General features: G+C 42.9%; 1 protein-coding gene across 9 annotated transcripts in view; it reads left to right on the top strand.

Annotated features, from left to right (window-relative positions):
• The window catches only part of LOC308412480 (receptor-type tyrosine-protein phosphatase F), a 168,712-nt gene extending 153,168 nt beyond the window's left edge, over positions 1-15,544 (top strand). For all 9 annotated transcript variants that reach the window (XM_080906871.1, XM_080906872.1, XM_080906876.1 and 6 more), the window contains 9 exons: positions 3,068-3,187; positions 3,865-4,019; positions 4,498-4,783; positions 6,064-6,242; positions 10,201-10,327; positions 11,256-11,381; positions 12,431-12,585; positions 12,698-12,833; positions 13,472-15,544. In XM_080906871.1, the coding sequence (XP_080762997.1) occupies positions 3,068-3,187; positions 3,865-4,019; positions 4,498-4,783; positions 6,064-6,242; positions 10,201-10,327; positions 11,256-11,381; positions 12,431-12,585; positions 12,698-12,833; positions 13,472-13,540 (1,353 nt within the window). In that variant the 3' untranslated portion in view covers positions 13,541-15,544. The remainder of the gene's footprint in view (positions 1-3,067; positions 3,188-3,864; positions 4,020-4,497; positions 4,784-6,063; positions 6,243-10,200; positions 10,328-11,255; positions 11,382-12,430; positions 12,586-12,697; positions 12,834-13,471) is intronic.
• The last annotated feature ends 466 nt before the right edge of the window (positions 15,545-16,010 follow it).

The raw sequence follows: 16,010 nt of genomic DNA, 5'->3' as shown, positions 1-16,010 counted from the left end.
GTCTTCTCAGAACAGAACTCATTTATTTGTTCCTCGGAGAATATATTCAGCTTGATTAGATGAGTTTTATTGCACATTCACTTGATGGGGAGGACATACTTGTATTCACAAACGCCTCTTGGTATATTTAGTGCGTCTGAGTGGCAATTTCAGAGCCCTGTGACAGATAAACAGGCTCTCCTTCTTTGAGCCCAGAGTGGTGGCTGTGCATATACATAAGGATATAAAGAACTGAAACACCACGACACGAGGAACCTAAAGAAAAATGAATAGGCCTCGGAGCCAATCCCCACCTCCTACACACATTTTGAAATCCGCTGGTTTGCCAACACCATGGAGAGAGACACAAAGAACCAAACCCGCCTTCAACCAGCTGGGGGTGGAAGTATTTTTCCAAATCATATCAGACTACATTGGATTTTTTTTATTTTTTTGTGTGTGACATCACAAGAGTGGTGGACGAAGCTTTAGGGGTGTAGTTTCATTTCCGAACCAGGAGGTGGTGTCTCGGTGCAGTGTTAGCCCCTCCAAAATCATTTTTACTTTGCATGAACCTTCCACAAACTTCTATTTTCAGTATAGCTTATAGCTTAACGCTCACAAAGAGCTGTGCAGTAATACTTTGTAAACATATTGTGATACACGTGGTGCATCCAAATCAAAGCAGTCTTTCTCTATACAGAAGATTAAACATTTAGTTTAATCATGATTAGCGGCATGTATGTGACAACTTTTAAATGGCTTTTTCCAAAACGGTATCAGACAGCCAACAGTCAGCTAAACTGATTAGATTCCCTAATTTAATTTTGGAATAATATTGAACACTTAGGCTCCAAACTGTATCAAACAAACAGTGTTTGCAGTGTGATAATGAAGAGAAATGCATTGATACATTTGCAAAATCATCCCAAAATAATGCCTGTGCTTCTAATTAGACACATGGATTTACTTCACTGTTTCAGGGAATTTTGTTTTTTAGGTCCACTCCTTTTATATAAATACACAATCTTTATTTGTCTGCGTCTCTCTCGCAAATGCACTCAGGCGCATATGGTGCGTGAGTCAACCTCCCACCACCCAGTTAGACTGACGTCTCATGCCAAACAGAGCAGCTGCTTGACAAATATAATGATGAGATCCGGCCGCAGGAAAAATTTCTGCTTCCTCTTGCATTACTAGTTAGTAAAACCCTAAAAGGTCAGGACTCGAAATGAGACCAGTGGTATTACTCACGTGTGTGTGTGTGTGTGTGTGTGTGTGTGTGTGTGTGTGTGTGTGTGTGTGTGTGTGTGTAGATAAGAGGTCTATGCCAGCTGCAAAAGGCCAGGTGACGACATGTGAGAAAGCAAGGTTCAAAGCAGAAGCAGATGATAGTGAAACCTGGAGCCTGTGTGTGTGTTCGTGTCCCTCTGTAGTGCTTTGTGTAGGAGAATATGCCACCCAACCTCAGGCAGCACAAAGATATTCATTACAGTGGTGACTGCTAATCCATATGTTTGTACGGCAAGCAGTTCCCCATCACTCAATTGAGTTTCTCCTGCGAGGTCTGCCTCTGCCTCTGAATGGAAACTGTCACCGGGGGAGGTGAAATGTGAGGGGGTGAATTTTAGTGCATTTTGTTTGTCAATTTTTACCAGCTTTCTGAGACAGCCAAAGTGCTTCCAAATGTCAGCTCTGTACTGCAGTATCAATATGATTAGCTCACCCGTGCCACATCTCTTCCTCTCATGTTATCCAAATCAATATCAGCAAGTTCTTGTCCCAGGATTCCTGACGTTAAAGCTGATTCTGTAGTTGTTGTTTCCGTGCCTGTAACTTACTGGGAAAAAGCCTTGAAAGGGTCATACTGAACATGAAGTGCTTCCAAAGACATTTTTAGACAGGCCAGGAACTAGAGGGGAAGACCACAGACTGTATATTAAAGAGAGAGGATATTATAAACATGTCTTAAATATCTTATGTTATCTCAAAAGAGCACATCACTCTGAGTGCAGACCCCTTGTTGTGAGTTTCCAGAAGTAGAATAGGAACCACTCCCAGTTTGAATTTCAGAGACAGACACCTTCTCTGTTTTTAGGATTGGGCTTCAGACTTTCTTTCTTGATCTTTAACCATCCCATGTTTATGCCCCTATAACCTTGGGATGAATGAACTACCTTCATGTTTCTGCCTGAGCGTTTCCCACTTGGGCAAGACCAGGCTGGCTATTCCGAGTGTTTAGGTATCAAGGTGATTCATCACCTTAACCATTAAACTTTGTTCAATAGTTGTTGAAGGCGATGAAAGCATTTCTAAATATCAAATGACTGATTATGTGATTGCATTTTTGTAAGTCCAGTTTTTGCCAAGTTACCTTCAGCAATTAAATTCATCAGTTTGGTCAGGAAAGGTTATTTCTGAGTGAAGAATAGCTGTGAAAAGAAACATTTTCTTTTTTATTCTAAAGTAGTGACAACTACACGTTGCTAAGCCACAAGGAGTAAAATGAAGGCCAGTCGTCATTTCAGAGATACACAAACACTCGGTGCTAGTGTTTGGAGAATCTTTAGTCTCATCCACAGCGAAGTTTGTGGATGAGACCAAAGATATGGAGCACATATGGAGCCAGGTGGCCGAACCTGCTGTCCATTCACGGCTGGCCAGAACAGGCTTTTAGACACATCTCCCTCCACAATGCAGCACCCGATCAGCACAAATGCGCCAAAAGCATACATGACAAAGGAGTGCGAACCACCCGACAATTAGCTAATTGAAAATGATCACAGGCTGGTAAAAGACAAAGTGGGCTTTTTATGCTCGATTGAAGCCCGCTTCAAATGTGGACACACATGAACGCTCATGCAAAAGCTTGCTTCTGCAGTGCTCTTTTTTTTTTTTCTGTAGCGGATACCCGAGCTGATGCCGAGTCTTCAGTTTTTAATTAGACAGTGGACAAAGCCTTTGATCTGACCTCTTTAATGTTCCCTCCTTGTTAATCAGTGTGATCCTACAAGCCTCTCACTAGCCTCGTGGTGCATACTCGCAGCAGTTCACTCCTGACAGCGTGCCCTCTCTTTTGCTTCGCCAGGTGAAGTGTGACCAGTATTGGCCATCGCGTGGAACAGAGACCTATGGGATGATCCAGGTCACCATGTTGGACACTGTAGAGTTGGCAACGTACAGCGTCCGTACTTTCGCCCTCTACAAGGTAGAGTAGCCTTTTTCATTTGCAGTCTAAATGCAATTCCTCATTTTTCTGCAGACAGTTAAAGGCTATTATACATGAATAATTTTTCCATTATTGTAATTGTTTTTGTAACTTCCAACATTCATCTCTTCTTCTTTTAAGAAGCACTTTTTTCTCTCAATTTGATTTGTATACTTCAGTGCAGTGATGATGTGACTAATGGTTTGTCCTTTATTTCTCCTCTTCCATTTCTTTTTTCCATCACTTGGTTATAATTTCTAACATTATTATAATTCCTAATTAAATGCAAGTCTCTGGCTGGAACAATTAATTGGTTTCAATCAGAAATGGTGACAATGCCAAGAAACCCCTTCAGAGAAACCGCTGGGGCTAAGTTCCAAAATTATACACGTTATCTACACCTACACTTGCAGCATGATCACAGGCCTAAAAGTAGTACTGCTATCAAAGTTATGCGTTAACTTGAGACCTTAAAATAGTTAATCACATGTGCTTTTCAGACTTTACTGCAGATTTTACGTGAACGATGAAGAATGATGAATCGCATGAAAAAAACAGCATGACCTTTACTTATTAAAGATGAAAATGTCTTACTTTAAAGGAGCCAGTTACACTTTACCATGCCAGGATCTCCCACTAGGCTTCCTGTTTTATTGACTAAACTGATTCACCCACAGAATGGCTCCAGTGAAAAGAGGGAGGTGAGACAGTTCCAGTTCATGGCCTGGCCAGACCACGGGGTGCCCGAGTATCCCACACCGATCCTGGCCTTCCTTCGGCGGGTAAAAGCCTGCAATCCTCCAGATGCAGGGCCCATGGTGGTCCACTGCAGGTGGGAACATGAAGAAACAAGCTGTGTTTTTAGTAGTGCATTAATCAAACAGAATAATAGATACATACTAAAAACTGAAATACCATTAAAATATATTTAATGGAAGTAACAACTTGTAACAACAGGAGTTATGAATCTGCTCTGTAAAGGACATCATTTGCAACAGAGATGATAAAATGTTGTTCTTGTGGACACTGATATTAATTTGCTGATGGTATTATTATAGAGTAATGATATATTAATTTGCCCCAGTAATTTGTTACTGTTAGCAGGTGTAAAACAACTAACCCCGGATGATAAGATGCTGAGTGTTCAGCTGTCAAGTGTAGAGAGAACATTAAAGAACCGGGAATCTTACTATACTCTACAGTCCTCCTGATTGCATGTTTGTTTTTTGTGTTAATGATGTCTTTCCACCGCATGATGATCGTCTGTACAAACAGGAAAACATATTAATTTTTCCGTTTCTCTCCATCAGTGCGGGCGTGGGCAGGACTGGCTGCTTCATTGTGATTGATGCCATGCTGGAGCGCATGAAGCACGAGAAATCTGTAGACATATACGGCCATGTGACGTGCATGCGTGCCCAGAGGAACTATATGGTCCAGACTGAGGACCAGTACATCTTTATTCATGAAGCCCTACTGGAGGCCGCTACCTGCGGCAACACCGAGGTGCCAGCCCGCAACCTTTACGCCCACATCCAGAAACTCACCCAGCCCGCACCTGGAGAGACGGTCACCGCTATGGAGCTGGAGTTCAAGGTGATTGACGCGCACACACATCAAATAAATTTCTTTCATAATTACATAAGCATATTTAACTGTAATCATCAAGAGTGTGTAAAAGTCAATGGATTGCTGCACAGGAAGTGGTAATAAATAACAAAAGTTACAAAATAAAGTTACCATTCTCCTTGTTTTTCCTCACATTAACGAAACCTGTTTGCTCTGCTACTTTTATGGTGGAATCTTGTCAAAGGTGCAACAGATTGCAGCTGCAAAATCCGTGTCGGTGTCACAAATAATTAATTCACCCAATCGGCCACTGCACAAGTATTCTTTTTGGGGTTTTTTGTGTTTTTGAATCAGTGACATCAGCGCTGAGACATCACAGCCGTTTGCACGGCAGCATCACTGCATACAGACCAACACATGTTTCAGGGACAAATGTACAAGAACAAGCACACATAAACACCAACACGTGAGCACACATACACATGGAGAGTTACAAAATGACTGACACTCGCACATACACACAGCTGGTGCTCAAGGTCGCAGTCACACGCGCACACCTTCTGTCAATAGCCATTGACTGTGATGTTATTACGCACTCTCCTCCCAGCGCGGCTCTGCCATTAGCCCTCTTATGACCATGATCCATTCTGTTTGAAGTGATAATAGCATCTACACTCCTGCCAACAACAGAGAATGAAAGCGTGAGAGAATGATTGTGGCGTACGTGGGGGCCACAGCCTCCATGCCCACACAGTCTGGCCACATCGCACACGCACGTGCACAAATTCTCCTGGAGTACGATAACTGGGCATACACGCTCCTGTGCTGTCCATCTGTGCTCTGTCCACTGCCAGCACTGAGCATGTCACGCCTACAGTCCTTCAAGCAAGCTCTGGGACGCTATGGGAGACAGTCTACTGCAGACAGCAGATTTCTGAATCAGACCATCTCTAGTTAGGAGTAAACTTTTGAGTGGACCTGTTGTGCTTTTTCCTTAAAGTGGTTAATGCTCATAGTAAATGTGGCGAGTTGTGCTTCAGACTCCTGTAAACAGTTTTCTTTTTAACTCTTGGTACTCTGTAATGTCAAAGAGAGCAGATATCCCTATTATGATCATCTTAAACACATAATTCTGGCTGCGAGCAATGTAACCCTGTGCCCACCTGCTCTTTAAACCTTTTACTTGGTAGGGGTATCCAATCAAAAGAAACTATGGATAGAGAGGCATCCTTGTTTATTTACTTGACTGATTTTTTTTCTCCCTATCTCTTTCCCTGCCTGTTTTCTTCCCACCGTTTCTTAAACAGAGACTGGCCAACTCCAAAGCCCACACGTCACGCTTTATCAGCGCCAACTTGCCCTGCAACAAGTTCAAGAACCGCCTGGTGAACATCATGCCTTTCGAATCCACGCGTGTCTGCCTGCAGCCCATCCGAGGTGTCGAGGGCTCAGACTATATCAACGCCAGCTGCATCGATGGCTACAGGTCAGTGAAGGACTTCGTCTTCGAGATCTGAGCAGCTGTGAATTTAAATAGCTGATCTTGCGCTTGCTGTAAAAGGCGAGTGTGGCGTTATTGTGTTTTTCTGGCAACAAATCCAAACCAGCTAAGCACCACTCATCCACTAACTTCACTACAAATACTGCAGTGTCTTTGACTCACATTTCCAAGCCTGTTTGTTCCTACTGCAAAAGAAAATTGTATTAAAACAAAATGTAAGCCTTGTTTCAAACATTACTTTAAGGAAAACTTACAGGATTAAGTGGAGAATTTATGGAGTAATTTGTTCAGATACTGTTGGTATCCCCAAATACAAACAGCACCAAGTAATAGAAGAGTTTCCCACGCTGTCTTTGAAGTGTCCTTATGAGTGTTTCCCAAAATTCACCACCATCATCTGCACATCACCATCCCTGTTTATTGTCTGTAGACAGGCTGTGTGTAGGCTTTCACTGCTTGTTCATATTGCTAGTTTGGACATCCCTGTATGGGTTAGGCATATTAGGGCCACTTAGAATATTGGGGTGTCACACGGTGTGCCACCAACCTTCTGTCTGTGTGTGTGAGAGGGGAGGGGGTGACGATGGGAAATCGTGAGGGACATACAGAGTGACACAATAGGAATGGCAGAAATTATATATGCTGGAATAAATAACAAGTTAATCAACTTATTGTAGGGTGTCTTCCTCTCTCTTGTGCCCCCCCTCGGCCCCCCTTGTTGGCGCCCCTGCCTGTATGTGGGATTGGCTCTAAATAAACTACAATTTGAATGCTAATCGTAATTAAGAGATTTTTTCAAAGGTTGATGTGTTTTTAACAGTTTTTAAACAAAAACAAATTATGTAATGCATTAAAAAAATGAACTGTATCAGGCTTCGGCAACAGATGCAAAACTAGTGCAATTAAGAAATTGTTGGTTTTGTTTCTGTCAGTGGATTCATAAACATTAAGAGAGTACAAAATAACACCAGGCAAACCATTTGTGGTTGTTTGAGGGTGTTCACATCTAATTTGTGGTAACAGTAAAAGGCTTTTAGACCCTTTTTATACACAGGGTCAGACTGAAGGCAGAAAATGAAGATGAATGCTGTACAGAGCTGGCAGAGCATCACCAGGGAAGTGTCTGCCAATGTTAATGAGTACTAGAACTCAGGCAGACATTGATAGAGCGGGAATTGCAAGCAAATATTAAATACAATAATTACTTTTTTGTTAACCTTTCTAGTTAGCCTCTGTCTCCTGACTTGGAAGTTTTCATTCATTCCTGTATGTAAACACTCTTTTGCAGCCATGCTCCAATTCAGTGTCCTGGAGTCCCGGCTTAAAACAGCAAAGCAATGCATCGCTATGCTGATACTTTTCTGACTATACTGCATGTAGCAGGCCTGCAGCCTTCTTTCTCTTTTTTTTGGCATCACTGATTGTTACAGGTGTAAAGAATACCATAGGAAGGCACAATGGAGTGGATAAAACGTATGGGAGGGGATTGGAAGATGAGGCAGCAGTGGGCAGTTTCAGCTGTAAGAATTACTCCCGGCTATGTCAATGTGACTTTCATTCAGTAAGCCACTGCTGCCTTTATACTGAGGCTTCTGCTGCTGTCCCCGTGAGCTCTGTGAGTCCAAATTGCTTCCTAGAGGAAGGAAGATGAAAAGGTGCCTCTCTGTTTTATATCTATACAAGCATGGGCAGAGATGGCTCCTCTATGGTGGAAGTAAAGCGGATAGAGTCAGGTAGCATGAAATGTCATTTAGTCTATATGGGGGCCGTGACCGAGACAACACCTCAACTCCCACCTCCCAAATCCCCCTCCCCCACCCCCATCTTCAGTCCTGTTATTAATGAGAAGGTGCTCCACAGAGGCAGACCCTCCATTGTTGCTGTGTAAATGGCATAATTGCAGCAAGAGAGTATCGTAATGAAGTGCGATTTCTAAAACCCTCCCTGCCTTTTTCTTCTCTCTCTTCTATTTTCCCCGCCCGTCTCTGTCTTTTTCCTTCTTTATTTTTACCCCTTTCTATCTGTGTCTCTCTCTGCTCTCCTCCCTAATCTGTCTCCTTTGCACTTTTTCCCCCCTCTCCCTGTCTCTCTCTATCTCCTCCCACCCTTTTCTCCCACTCGCCATCTTAATTTTTCCATCCAAACACCATGGCAGAGACAGACATCCGGGTGGGGACCTGTTGTGTGCACCAGCGGCACTGTGTAATTAAGCTGCTTTTAAACGCGGGCATAAATAAAAACTAAACAGGGGCCTCCAGTGCCCTTCACCCCAGCGCCTTCAAGAAAAGCCAATAATATGCTAAGCTAATGAGAGGCGAGCCATTGATTCCAGCTATGCTATCAGGGGCGCAAGCCCTGGATATGCTCCGATGCGGGCTGGAGTTTTAGCATTGTAATGAGGTTGAAATGAAACACTATGTCCTGAAGCACTGCAGTCATGTGGGATGATGCAGAGAGTGCTTTGTGCTGTTTGGCTGTGCACTCATTGGGACACTGCAGCGAAGTTGTTATTGTGTGATACACTTTGAATTGTTTTTGTTTTGGTTAGGGGCCATTTTATGGGAGGGTTAGAGGGGTCCACCCTATCAATTTCAATTTTAGTATTCATCCCCTGCTTAGCTCTGCTTTTTCTTTGCTTCCCTTTCTTCCTCTGCTGCTCTCAAATCCCCCTTTCCTGCTTTCTCATTTTCTTCCTTTTCCTCTCCCCCTGCCTCCTCTCTTCTGTTCTCTTCCCTCCACCCTCCTCGTCCTCGGCAGCGAGTCCTACATTGCACTCTGATGACCAGCTGGAGAGAGCAGCGTTCGCTCTTTCATCTCATCTCAACATCCTCTCAGTACTTTGCACATCTCTGCTGTATAGTTTGCGCTTTCTTCCCCCCGTTTTCATCTTTTTAATTTGATTCCTCACTCTTTTCGCCTCCCCCTCTCTGTATGTCATCTCTTCTCCCCCAATCTGTTGTTTCTGTGTTTGTGTGAGCGAGGCCCAGAGTACATTCTAATCTCCCAGTTCCACATTAGCACTTTGCCTGCAGCACCTTCATTAGCTGTTCAGCCATGGCTCAGCGTGCGTGTGTCTGCATGTGAATATACTTGCAGAACTTTTGCACCCAAAAATGCCTACACCTGAATGCCAGTTTGCATGTGTTGCAAACATGTGAGAGTGTGTGCGCACATGCATTCTTCTGCTTGGGTTTGTGTGTTGGATTACTCAGAGACTGCTCTCTGTTGATCGGCGCTCTGCTGCCATCTGCTGCCATCTGCTGTTTGACAAAACAAACTGCTCAGCTGGACCAAAGTCACGTAGGACACCAGCACAGCTCTGGCACCTCAGTGGATGAGCTCATCTCTCGTTTTGTGAGCATATCAAGTGCTGCCTCTCTCTCTCTCTCTCTAAGTCTGTGTTTCAAAGAGGAAAGAGGGGGTCAGAGGATCTACAGGCTTGGATTACTCAAGAATGAGGATAGCTGCCATCAATTATTTACCATGTACAGTAAATATGCAGGAAATGTCTTGTTGACATTGTCACACTTTCAGCATATACAAAGCCTGCAAACAGGATCTGAAATACCCAGCTAAACAGCTTCAAGCTGCTTTTGTTTACCTTTACTAAATATCACATTGTGTATATACTGTAAATGTGTATATACTGTAAATGTCATGCAAATGTGTTGGGTTTTTGTTTTTCTGCCCTTTAAGTTTTATTTCAATAAGTTCATGTCTGAGTATTCAAGGACTTTGTAAGACGTAATTTTCTGGAAGCACAGTGGGAATAATTCCTTTGCTAACCACTCTGCAGCCACAGCTCTTCTTTAATCATTTAATCCTTTCTGGTTACTGCTTTGGGATGTGCTTCTTAATGCCATTTGTAAAAGCACCATAAAATTTATAATTATTATGTGTGATCTTTACTTTTCGCCTCCTCTGTGTGAATTTGCATCTTCAGACAGCAGAAAGCCTACCTGGCCACCCAGGGCCCGCTGGCTGAAACCACTGAAGACTTCTGGAGGATGCTGTGGGAGCACAACTCCACCATTGTTGTCATGCTCACCAAGCTACGAGAGATGGGACGGGTAAGACGCGAGCGCAGACTAAAAATGAGATGACAGTGTCTATACGTGGGCTAGTTTCTTCTTTCAAGGGTTGAACTCCAAATTGTCTAACGCCGTCACTACTTTTGAGACTTAGATTTTAGTTTTAGGATGCGCATCCTCTCTCTGAATTATATGCCTGCGAAGTATAGACTGTAAAGCTGCACTCGGGGAACACTTAGCGTAACACAAAGGCTGGATACGGGGGCAAACCGCAAGTCAGGCTCCATCATGGCATACCGCTCGTTAGCCGCCCCCTCAAAGAGGTACTGTTAGACTGTTTTGGAGGTTTTTTGTTTCTTAACCTTTAAACAGTGCGAAGTTGGTTCTTTTCAGTTGTAATGACAAGTTAAAATAACCAAGTGTTGGCTCCAAATTTTAAGGGTACAGCATAAAAATCATATTGTCTAAACTTCACTTTCAGCGAAATGGCAAATAAATCTCTCAGATCATCAGTCACATTCCTTACAGGGAAAGAAATGGGACACTCATCTTGGCAGCAATTTGATTAAATCCATAATATCTTACTGTGAGCTGTTCTGTGATTATGCAGGTGATTCTGACAGCACTCAACTGCATTTTACAGCTTTTATCACCCTCTCAGCCGTAATCACAGCTGATGAAAAAAGCTCTCATGCAAATCATCGCTGTAGTTAAGAACACAAACAAATTATGTAAATATTTTGCCACCTAAGATGAATCAGGTAATATTTCAGAACCACAGATTAGTCTATCAGGATTTTCTTTTGTAAGCAGAGCCGTTCTCATGACTCCAAATGATTAATGACGTACAGTAACCCGTCCTAAAAACATACCAATAACAAATCGGAGCAGTCATTTTTCCCCTAATGGAGAAAGGTTGTTTAAATTTAAGAGCTGAAAGTTTCTTCCTTCTCTTTTTCTCTTGTAGGAGAAGTGTCATCAGTACTGGCCAGCAGAGCGGTCAGCCAGGTACCAGTACTTTGTGGTGGATCCGATGGCTGAGTACAACATGCCTCAGTACATCCTCAGAGAGTTCAAAGTCACAGATGCCAGGGTGAGTTCACTCTGTGTGTGTGAAACGCTGCATATGTGCCCACGTGTGTGTGTGGACTCGAATATGTCTACGTACATGTCTTCAAGGCAGTGGAGGTGGGGAGGTTCATTGGCATTTTCCACAAATACAGCCGTCCAACCAAAAATCCATCTTAATTTTAGGTTTTCATCCGAACGCTGACATTCACGCTAAGTGTTAAGAATTATACCGACTGTAATTTCAAGGTAGAGATGATCAGAACGCGCTCTGTGTTATTTTTCCTGACAGGCTGACATCAAGTGAATGCGCCATCAAACATTTTCACCCGGATTTAGCATCAGCGTGCTTGTGCTATGAATCGTACGCGTTTTTTGTGCTTCTAGATGTGAGCGTGTGTTGTATGTGCGCGTGCACGCCGGTGCATGTGTGTTTCACGATCGCTGTGAAAATACATGAAAAGCATAGCCTTCAATCCCTGAGGGCCAGTACTGCAACTCCCTGTGATGCAGTAGTTTCAATGAGCTATAAATATACTTTACTGTCATCTGAAGGCTCCCAGCACAGCAACACTCTAATCCCACATCCACTCTTTCTTTTATATGGGTGTGTGTGTGTGTGTATAAATATATGTTCCTCTCTGCAGTTTGCAGACCTGAATATTTGTCTATATGTATGTTTTCGCTTTGTGGGCCACATTTTATGGTCCCTTCTGCAATCCTGTATAAACAAAGGTTGAACAAATTATATGTTTAGAAATGCGCTCATTTACTCCGCATAATTCTGACACTACGCTGCCACAAATCTGTCACTGTGATCCAGGTGGTCAGCTTTATTCATACTGCGTCTGAGGTAGATATTTGATGATCAGACGGCTGCAGTGACAGCCAACAGGATACTCATAAACCTCAACATGAAACCCTCTGCTGGGTTGTTCTTTATTTTTCCCCCCTTTTGAGTTCAAAGCACAGCGAGATCTGTGAAGCGCACACTCCAGAGTACAGCAGAGAGCTATCGGGTCTCTCTTTTAAATGAAACTTCTCTCTGAAGCTCCATATCTGCTCCCCCCTCAGGATGGCCAGTCCAGAACAATCCGCCAGTTCCAGTTCACCGACTGGCCAGAGCAAGGAGTGCCAAAAACTGGAGAAGGCTTCATAGATTTCATTGGACAAGTGCACAAAACCAAGGAGCAGTTTGGACAGGACGGACCAATCACTGTACACTGCAGGTGAGGAGAACGACTGTGCTTTGGACTCTGCTCCCACCACGACTTAAATTTCAGAATATTTAGAGAGCAGGTGTAGTAATACTGTCTGTGTGTGTGTGTGTGTGTTTGCTAGTGCCGGGGTGGGCAGGACCGGAGTCTTCATCACCCTCAGCATCGTGCTAGAGAGGATGAGGTACGAAGGTGTGGTTGACCTCTTCCAGACAGTAAAGACGCTTCGCACCCAGCGGCCCGCCATGGTGCAGACAGAGGTAAGGGCGATGTACTGATCAGGCGATTGTTCCCGCAGTGACAGGACGGCGTTTGAAAGTCAGCGTTGTATATTTCTCTGATTTAAACTCTGTGCAGTCTGAAGTGTCCCTTTTCATTTTGGTGCCATAAAAGCAAAGACTTACTGACAAATCCTTCCTTAATCAAAAAAAAAAGGTTGTTGGGAGGAGGGGAGGGGGGTAAGAAATCCCACAGCAAATTCAACTAATGCTATCAAAGCAGCCCTGGGTCAGATTCTCTTCAAGTGAAGAAATCGTAAATACGTTACATAACAAAGGATATTAGAGGGAAAAAGACATGATGTGAATTCAAATGAGTTCATAAACCTTTTAAGGTTTATGATATAAAAATGTCTTTTTAAGATATAAAAAGAAAAGGAAAAACATTGTAGCGCCTCTAGTGTAAATACTGAAAAGTACTACAGCTAGTTTTGAGAAAACCTCTGGCCTGCTTTTTAAAGCTTTGTTTACAAGAAACCTTAATAAATGCAGATTACAAGAAATGCTGCTTTAAACCAAGTTAATGAATATTTTGTTGGCTGGACGAGACCAGTCATTATATTTAACAGCAGGAAGTTCGATGACAACTTTCTCACCGTCTTCTTCCTTCTTCTCCACAGGACCAGTACCAGCTGTGCTACAGGGCAGCACTGGAGTACCTGGGGAGCTTTGACCACTATGCAACGTAACCACTCCCACCGAGCACCTTCCCCGGTCAGACCTCTCAGGAGTGTGCCAAGTGTCCCATCTCAGCCGCCATCCAATCACTTGATCCCCCCCAGTCCCCGCCCCCACCCCGCTACAAACCCTGTCCCCTCGCAGCTACCGGAGGGGCGGAGAAAGGGATGAGCTTGCTGACCCGTTGACGGTTTTTATCCATCACAGAGATACACGCCGAGTTAACCAACCACCTGAGATTTTTTTGCTTTAAAATAATAAAACATTACAGTGACTATTGACAACTATGACAACTCTTGTACAGACCCGACGGCGCAGACTGGCAGCTCGTCTCTCTGCTCCGTCGAAGCCAATCCTCCCTGATTGTCAAAGGCTACTGGTAGCACAAAGAGAGCATTTTCATTTTTTTGTTGTTGTTGTTTTTATTGTGTTTTTATGATTCATTTTGTCAAACGTTATTGTTTAATATACATTTTTTGGGGGTTGTTTTTAATAATCGTTTTAATATCATGCATTTCTTCTGTCTTAAACTGCCCAGCAGCCTCGGGTATGCATTATTTTCATAATCATTTATAGGGTACTTTAGCAGAGGGGACATGTGTTTTTAACATGTTCCTAGGTACTAATACAGGAGGACCACTGTTCTCTGAGCTGCTCTCAGATGTTTTTTTGTCACATCACATTGTTGTTTTTATCATTTTATGTGTCATAAACATTGTTTTTGGTCTTACTCAGTTCAATAGCTCAAATTTTGCCTTTTCACTTGCCGTTTCAAGTGTACGGAAAAAAAAATCAACTGAGAAAATTGATTTCAGAGCACAGACTTGCTGTAGTTGTCTTGTAAACGTGGTAGCTAGCTAAAAACACAAGTGAAATATCTAACAAGAGACTAAATCAGAGTTGTACAGAAATGGAAAGCACATTATTTGTACGGTTTTTGGGTTGTTGGTTTTTTTTTTTTTCTTTTTTCCTGTTTTGTTTTGGGTTGTTTTGGGGGTTTTTTCATCAGAAGCCTATGGCATTGAGGCCTTCATACTCCACTGAGGAGAACTTACCTGAGGAAAGACAGACTTTTATACCCAAAGGGTAGGCGACAGAATATAAACTTCCGCTCTCTGAACATAGATGCTCTTCAAGTCCCTCCCATCTCCTCACTCACCATTAACCTCGGTTTGCTGGAGTGGAACCACGCAGACCAGACGGGAGCGGAAGTGGTTCATATGGGCTGAGGAGCAGAGCCATCAGCGTTGGTACCTGTACAGAATCAACCATTCCTACCAGAGGGAAAAAGACTCAGCCCTTTGGACTGATATTATTTTATACAGAAATAGAACTATAAATATATATATATATATATATATATATATATATATATGTGTATGTGTGTATATATATATATATATATATATATATATATATATATATATATGATTGATTATATATATGTACAATTACACATAGATATATACACAGCTTCAAAAGTATATTGTTAAAAAGGATAAATTCTGCTGATCTACCTAGAGACACCGCAGAGAGCCTGCTGTCCTAGCGTGTGTATTAATGGAAACACCCGTTGTATCTACTGTACTACCATAGTAACTTTGACAGCCGGTTGTTCGCCCGAATGAGGAAAAACAGCACAAAACCCCCCCACGCACACCCCGACCCCATCGAATGGACGACTCCTCACTCGCCACGGGCATCGCACCGCTCAAGCACACAGCTTCTCCCACACAAACTGCAGGAAGGGAGCTTCAGATCCACAAAGATCCTAAGTGTGGTGGTGGTGGGAGGAATGGGAGGGAGTGGGGTGGGGGGACTTGAAAACGCTGGCAAAAAAAACAAATGTTCATTTTTACCTTGTGAATGCTTAGTGCTGTAGGGGTTCGATCTGTTGTACACAGTCTGTTTTCTATTTGTTGATAAAGAACTGGAATTTCAAAAGAAACTGTTGATGATAAAAAAAACAAAACCATTGATGTTAATAAAGTTACATAATTGGGTTTTTGTACAAAGACTGGCCTGTGATCCTTTGTTTCTTACTAAAAGTGAAAAGTTTACATCTTACAAGATGCTCTTTACCTCGCGCTCAAAGAGACACCTGTGACCGTGCCTGCTTATCGCCCACTGAGCATGTGGTCGCTCACAACTGTTTTGTGATGCATGGCTGCTATAGTTGCAGTTAATTGAGTTTCCTTTGTGTTGAGGTATTTCTAAAAGTGTGTTTGTGGAGTGGTGGGGAGAGTCTCTGACTTGTGAAAGATGCCAGCCCCTTAGTACTTTTTAGATTTTAATCTCCCCCCACCCCTTTGGAAAGAAAAGTTTTCTTAATTTCTTAATCAGCTTCTGATTATACCTTTGTACACCGTCTAAGGCAAAATAAGCACAACTCAAGGCTTCCACAAGTGTTTAAATATGTGGTTCATTTCACATTAGAGAACGCTTGATTTGTTTTTCTTTGGTTTGAAGCAGAGGAGGGTG

This window comes from Rhamphochromis sp. 'chilingali' (assembly GCF_963969265.1).
Source record: "Rhamphochromis sp. 'chilingali' genome assembly, chromosome: 16".
NCBI classification, from domain to species: domain Eukaryota; kingdom Metazoa; phylum Chordata; class Actinopteri; order Cichliformes; family Cichlidae; genus Rhamphochromis; species Rhamphochromis sp. 'chilingali'.
Note: the sequence above shows the minus strand (reverse complement) of the source record. Positions and strands in the feature narration are given on the sequence as shown.